Source organism: Morone saxatilis, unplaced genomic scaffold (assembly GCF_004916995.1).
Source record: "Morone saxatilis isolate NCDOM2014 unplaced genomic scaffold, NCSU_SB_2.0 Contig11, whole genome shotgun sequence".
Taxonomy (NCBI): Eukaryota; Metazoa; Chordata; class Actinopteri; family Moronidae; genus Morone; species Morone saxatilis.
In genome coordinates, this window is record NW_023339663.1 from 30,135,493 (window position 1) to 30,143,312 (window position 7,820).

General features: G+C 37.8%; 1 protein-coding gene across 1 annotated transcript in view; it reads right to left on the reverse strand.

The window, feature by feature from the left end:
* Nucleotides 1-439: 439 nt before the first annotated feature.
* Nucleotides 440-7,820, reverse strand: part of LOC118343423 (ADAMTS-like protein 3) — a 52,718-nt gene continuing 45,337 nt past the window's right edge. The window contains exons 10-11 of the mRNA XM_035682225.1: nucleotides 2,938-3,012; nucleotides 440-474 (exon numbers count right to left, since the gene is read on the reverse strand). Of these exons, the coding sequence (XP_035538118.1) occupies nucleotides 440-474; nucleotides 2,938-3,012 (110 nt within the window). The remainder of the gene's footprint in view (nucleotides 475-2,937; nucleotides 3,013-7,820) is intronic.

The window sequence follows — 7,820 nt, forward strand, 5'->3', positions numbered from 1 at the left end:
CAATGCAACACAATCTCGTATGTGGCGGTGAGAGTTTTGGTGTCACCTTGACCTGGACCGCGCAGCTCTGCCAGAGGGGAGTGGTTCAAAGGTTGTGACTGGGGTTGCCACCTGCTCTGCTTGGGTGCTTTCTTCGAGTGAGTGAGCTGATGTCCAGCTCCCACTTTTAGGTCCTGGGTGATGAGGTACCCAAGGAAGGTGGAAAGGACTCCACAGGAGTCAACTGGGGAGTCCAACCAGGATGATGGGGCCAGGTGGCGGCGGGTTCTTTCTGAAGTCCACCAACCATCTCGCACTGTTTTCCAGAGCATTTAGCTTCCAGGTTGTTCCGGCTTGCACCAGGTCACCAGATGGTCAAATCTCCCCAAATCTGTAGGCAGACCTCATCCTCCACCCAAGAAGATGAACCAATGAGGGAGGTGTCATCTGCGAACCTTCATCAGGAGCCTGACGGACTGGTGACTGGAGGTGCAGCTGTTGGTGTACAGGGAGAAGAGCAGAGGAGAAAGAACGCAGCCTTGGGGGGATCTGGTGCTGATGAGCAAATGAAGTCATAAAATTGTGCTTTTGTAAAGTACTCAGTGAGGCATAGTTGTAACATCTGTCTTCAGAAACGTAAGCAAGAAAGCCCCTGAGTGCAGGGTAACAACCTTTTACCGTTGTTTAGGAAAAGACAAATTCTTAACAACCATTAAGAATACCCCAAAATACCTTAAAAATTACTTTTTTGTCATTGTTGGACCAGATAACTGACATATAGCACTAGACATATGTGATAACAACACTTCAACATCAATTATGACTTCATGGGGACTTTATGTATCCTCATTTCAGGCAGTCAGAGGGAAATCTTGAACAAAGTGCAGAAAAATGTCACTGGGCCTCATGAATCGTTTGAGACAAAGCATGAGGAAAGGCTCTTGTTCCATTTCTACTTCTGAATTTTCTCTATTTGGAAAGATTTTGTCACTAATTTGACATCTAAAATCTTCTTGCCAAAGCACTGACTTTCCAGAAGAAGAAAAAAAAATCAACAGCATTTGAACAAATCCACTTATTTTTGACATTAATTTTAACCTTTTCCCCACAGCTTTCACAACTTGAAACAATTAACAATCCTATAGGTTGCCATATCAGGAAAATGAGTTATTCAAAATCAAAGCAGTCTGTTAAAGGGGGCTCTGTATTGCCAATGGTGAAAATATGATTAGACCTCTGATAATATTTAGTTTCAGACAAGTTCATGAACTTGGAAGCTGGGTTAGCTGAGCTGCAAATGTGCGTTCGATTTTCTCTCTTTTACTGTGGTCTCTCTCCCTTGAGCTTCTCTCTCTGGTGATCCCCATCCGCCACACTGATCTCCTGGTAGCTGATGAACGATCTGCTAAAGTAATTCTTAGGTCACTCCTTGATTCGGAAACATCTGACAAAGCACACATCCCGTAAATCCTGCAGCTCTTCGGGGTATTACGCTGTCGGAACTTGAGTGTATTGGCAGGGTAAGGCTTGTGGACATCTGCTGTTTATCTGCATTCATTGGGGGCTCTTGCACTCTTTTTAACTGACAATGAAATAGGTCAGGAAAACCCAAATGACACAAACAAATACTCAAAAATGCTCAGAGATTGTAGGGTTCAGACTGTGTAGGATGTTTTTATTTATTTTATATCCAGAAAATTGAGGGGTTTAAGGAAAAGTTTTATATTCTTCCTTGCTCAATATTCCATACATATTATAAAGGAATTTGTCATGTAATTACCAGGGGTGTGTCCAGACTTTTTTTACTGGGGTGGTACAAGTGGGGCAATGGCTTATGCAGGGTGGCATGAATTTGAACACTGTTTATAGACCGGAGTCTGCTGAAATATTTAAATACACTAGGCAAAAATAACACATTTATACCACATGCCCAAAAACTGCATGGGATTAGGATAAAGTGGGCATGTCTGCTAAGGGGGACTTAGCAAAGAAAACCCATTTTGATTCAGATATCTTGAGGTCAGAGGTCAAGGGACCCCTTTGAAAGTAGCCAGTTTACCATTACCAAAATGTAGCCTAGTTTAGGCTCAATGTTATTTTGCCCCCGTCCTGACATGCTAGCATGACATGGTTGTTAGATGTACCTCTTCTTCTAAAACCTCTCAATTTAAGAGAAAGTAGTATTGTTCCAGTAGCTGTTCAGTTTTCCATGTTTTAATAAACAATTAAAAAAATAAGAATGCTTCTGGTGCCTTAATTTAAGTTGCTTATTTTTATTATGCTGTTTGAAGAAATGTTGCCTTATTATAAGATTTATTTGATAATGATCAATCTTATTACTATTATTAATATTATTATTATAAATAAAATTCAGCTTAATAAAGTGACCAAAATACTTTATTTAATAAGTGAGTTTTCATTGCTTGTAATGAGCATCACTTTTTGTCTTTCAGTAGCTAGATGTTTGTGCTAGTTTTGAGAGTTATAACCAAGCATAATTAAATTACCCCATTGGCAGATTTTGTTTGCTCAATACAAGAGAATTTGATTATATTTAGGAATATTTTGCTTGTTCCGAGTAGAGCTGTTTTTGCAGTGTAGAGCATCATAGTGCTGCTTGAAATGGTTTCTCGCTCTCTAAGGGTCTGTTCAGCTCATTTTGGATCAAGTCTAATTGTGAAGACAGCCACAACCAACCCAAATATTACCAACTGAGCTACAGCCACCTGGAAGTGAAAGGAGGCCCTCTTCTTCAAATATTCTAAGTCTGCTTTTTCAGTTCCATTGACAGCTTCCACACTACAAACATGCACTGAATCAGACACTGAGCTGACGGAAAATAAACTGCAGAATGACTTTTTGTTTGTGAAGTTAAAGTTAAGTAAACACAGGGCTTTAAACATACAGCAGAATAAGATTCTCTATTCTCACAATATGGTCTGAACTGTAGCCACTCACCTATAGTGTCAGGTCCTTTGGCATTGAGTCTGAGAAAGCGGCTCCCCACCGGCACCTCCAGCACTGTCTTTAGAGCTGCAGGCAGACACAAAGTTTTAGGGAAAGGTTTTATTGGCACAGTGCAGTACAGTAAAGTGTCCTGTCAAATAGAAGGAGGAGACTGATCCACCTACATCATAAAAACAGAGAGGTCATTTTTTATTGTCTGCATTGTTTTACCTGCTAGAAGTCACCTTCCTTCCTTCCTTTTTTGACACATTGCCTCATATCTTGGTCTGATACCACCACTCAGATGATTAGCATGAAACCATAAAAAATTGCTCTTTACCGCAACTAAAGGTCAAAAACCCCACAGGGAACCTTTAATAGCCATATTTGTCTAGTTGGTGAAAACCAAAACCAAACTAAAAGGAGATGGACATTTCCATGACTTAGTCCAGAGACTCCGAATAAATGCGACTGTTATTGGACGTGTCTATTGGATGTGTAAATAGGAAACTGAAACACTTTGCTAATAATAACGTTAAAGGTGTTACACATCTTCAGATGTTTGTTTTTTTTTTTTTTGCTTTTTCCACCGGTCCCCTAATCACTTTTAATTTTATTTTTATATCATTCACTGAAAGAATACATTTTATTCATTTGTCATGCATACAATTACGCCGGCCAGACCCAAGAAAAAACAGCATATAGATTGTCAAACAACAAAGCAGAAAACATAGAACAACTAAAAATCAAAGAACAACTAAAAGTACAGATGCAGGCGGGTCACCTTCTAGTAAAGTCCACCATGCTGAAACTTGCAATGTTTCTACAGTAGCCCGAGAAGGGAGCAACCAACCACTGCTTGTAGATACGGGGATGGCCGTTAGTGTTTTTCACGGCATTTTTCCGGCCACTGTAGTTGATACAAGGGCGTTGCATCTACAAATAACCAACTAGATGCCACTAATTCCTACTCATTGTGGACCTTTAATAGCCATATTGTTCCCGTTGGTGAAAACCAAAAACAGCCCCTAAAAGGGAGTGACATTTACAGTAGTCCAGAACATGACTTCAAAATGAGTTTTAACTTGGATGTGGTTAAATAGGAAACTCATTCATGAAAATAATTTCAAGGTGTTACTTTGTAAATTTTATTTCATGAATTCAGAAACCCGGCCACCCCTGAAATCCCCAAAATTTTACCCATTTTCATCAAACCAACCAACATAACTCCATTAACAGGTCACAGACACCACTTTGTTATGCTAAGGCAATAATTCTTCAGCCAAAAGAAGTCACTGAATCGACATGTTAGGTGATATATGCATTTTACTTGTGTGATGTGTTGCATCTGAAAGGACATTTCCGCAAAATCTCACTACCACAATCTCTTATACTAATCCGGCAAGCACCTTAATCTATAATCCTGACAAGTCTGCAAAATGATGGCCAATATTTGCACTTCAACAAACAATGCTACAGTTTGCATTTGGATTGTATTGCGTTTATGGCTTGTAGGTGGCAAGATGATGTCCTCTCACAATGCTATAATTTGCTCTTATCATAACTGACAAACTGAAAAAACATCAAAGTGAGTAATGCAGTCTGCCAGCTTTGTTGATTCCTTAAATCTTGTCAGAGGATGAATTGTGCAAATTAGAGTGCTGAGAAAAGGAAACTGTAAAACCATGGGTCCACCAGGGGCCGGAGGTGCCTCACAATGTTATCGGCTGTATCGGTGTAATATTCATTGAAGTATCGTTTCCATTAGTGTATAATCAACCTTAAAATTGAATCGGTTCTGTTTTTGTTACCTTTGATTGAGCTGTTTTTATCAGTAGCAGAGGAAGCAGGTCACCATCTGTAGCAGCCATGTTGTAGTTTCTCCCCTCATGCTTGCTTGGAAGGTGAGGGTGAAAGAGTGAGTTGCACCGTGCAACTACAGCCGGTAGGTGGCACAAAAATTAGTGTTTTCTTAACAGGGGCGCCCAAGGGGTGTTCAGAGAATGTCCAAGGGCCTCTTGAAGCAATATTTTGGAAAGTTGAGGAGCGCTTGGGGGGCCGTTTTGTTTAAGATGAGTTACTACCAAAAGATTCACAACAAGATCCAGTTGAACACAAAAACACCACTGCCAATAAACACAGACATTGTATTGTTTCCCATGCTGCTTTACATGAGAATGGAACACCAGAAATATCAACTATAAATTTTCACCCCAACATGGGCGTTTAAAAAAAAGATGTTCAACCTCATTAAAATGAACTGCTTGACGCTCTGGCTGTCCAAATTACAAACTGTTTCTGATAATATCAGTTTTTTTTCTGCCCCTGAGAAATGAATGATCAATGATTTTCCAGCTGTCGCAGTAGTTAAATCAAAATAGTATATTGTGTTGAAATAACATGAACACATGCCTAAACGGCATGCCATAATATTGTAAATAATATATAATATATAATATATAAATATATATACTCATATATATTAACTATATCATAAAAATATATAAAATATATAAAAGTATATATATACCTATCATATATATAAAAATATAAGAATAGATATATATATAATATATATATAGTATATTATAATATGAAGAATATATAATATATATATATGAATTATATATAAATAGTATATATAGCATATATAAAAAGTATATATATATATATATATATATACCATATATATATACGTATACGTATATATAATCATATGAGTATACTATAATGTATATATATATATACTGTATATATATATGTATATACTATATATATATATAATATATATATATATATATTAATGCTTATGTATGTGTGTGTGTGTGTGTGTGTATCATCATCATAATAAACAACAACAAATAATCAACATTAATATTAAGCAAAGACAATTAGCCTCCATTTTGTTTTGATTTGGGGCGATTAGGGACCTGAATAATAGATAGGGGGTACCGGACCAAAAAAGGTTGAGAACCACTGCATACAATACATATACATAATAATTACATAATAAATACATGATAAATAAGGCACGTTTTTAATAGTCGGAATTATAGCCCAGTGATTTGATCTGAATATTTTCACAGATTCAGAGAGTAAAAAGAACTATTGATCTGTATCTATAATTCATGTAGACTAATTGATCATTTAATGAAAGGGTCTCTCCTAAATTTTGATTCATTTAGAGCAGCTTGTTGCTCTGCATTACAGTATGTTCTTAATTATTCATGTCATTCAAGTCGGCAGTACTTCAAAGTGCACAATACATTCAGTGCAGCATTTTTCAATATAACTGTGTCACCAAGTCAGCTTGCCTCAGCATTTTTGCTTTTAAGTCTCAAGTAAAATAATTTTAGCTCATTCATTCAGTATTATGTATTAATTATAATGGTTCATTTTCAAGACAAACAGGGCAAGCTTGTAATTCGAGACTCTGGTCACCCTAAACATTAGCCAGCTCAGTCATTGTGTAGTCTGATCTTGTGCAAAATAAACAGCAGTCAGACCACAACAATTTAATCTAAATTAACTGTTTGACTTAAATGCTGGTTTTAAAGTTTTGTTATTTTGCCTTTAATTTTTTTTGCCTGCTTTTTATTCGATAGGTCAGGTGAAGACAGACAGGAAAGGGGGAGAGAGAGAGATAGAGGGGCAACATCCAGCAAAGGGCAGCAGGTTGGAATCATACCCAGGCCACTGTGGTAAGGACTCACTCACTCCCTACATGGGTTGCACGCTCTACCAGGTGAGCTACCGTGCGCCCCAGATTTGCTGTTATTTTTTGGGGCTCCACTGTGGCTTAAGGGTTACAATCCCAACCAAGACTCTCAACATCATCTCTCTGTTATCACTGTCTAATGAAGACATGAAATGCCTAAATAATTGTAAATAATGCATTGCCATCTGCCCAGCACTAACTGAGTTTCCTCTGGAAAGAAAAGGCTCCTTCCTTCTTTGGGAAACTACTGGCATAAAAATTCAGTGATATTCTGATCCTCCAAGTGGTTCCAGGCAAGCAGTTTGATCTCACCCTGATGCTCATTACACTACTCATGAATTTGTTTAGTAGTATCGATGTAAGTGCTATCACAAAATATGGGCCAGTGCAGCTGCCTTTGAAATTCAGATGTAATTATTTCACAGTTAAAGGTACAGTGTACATATTTTCCTTTTGGTGCAGCCCCCATTCGCCCCCTCATCTGATTAAGGTTGACAATTCATATGTTGTCTGATTAGCTTTGACTTAGCACCAAATAGTAGTCTTATACACACCCATAAACATAATTTAAAAGCCAATTTCACACATTCCTACATGCAATGTAAATTCTACAAAATAGTTATAGCTATACTTACTGTCCTATTAATCTCCCATCAGTTTTAATTTCACTTGCTGATTTCACCACCACAACACTTGACACTCGATGTACTGTACCATACACGATCAGGCCTTAATGTGCTTTAATTATATTCCCCACAGTCAGTGAGTTTACATAATTTCATTTACTTTCTGACATCTGCCTCGTTTCATTACTGAATATGACATTATCCTGTGCCGTCATCTTTCCTTTGTTTTGTTCACTGCAATAAGAAGCAGTGATCAAATTGAACAAAGGTTTGCAGTGGAGATGACCTTGCTACAAGTTACTGAAAAAGAGAAGATAACTGGGACTTTTATCAACTCGCTTAATGTCGTCTTCACTCTCAACAATCACAACCGCTGGCATCACAAACTTGTAGGGGAAAACACAAGCAGGCCAAACTGACCTATCACATTATTGATGCCCTTGCATGGAACCTACGTAGTCACAGTAGCTAAGACATATAGTTAGATTTCTGAGAAATGCATGTCAACTACACTGTAGTCTAGAACTGAAACGCTCTCATATACACTACTG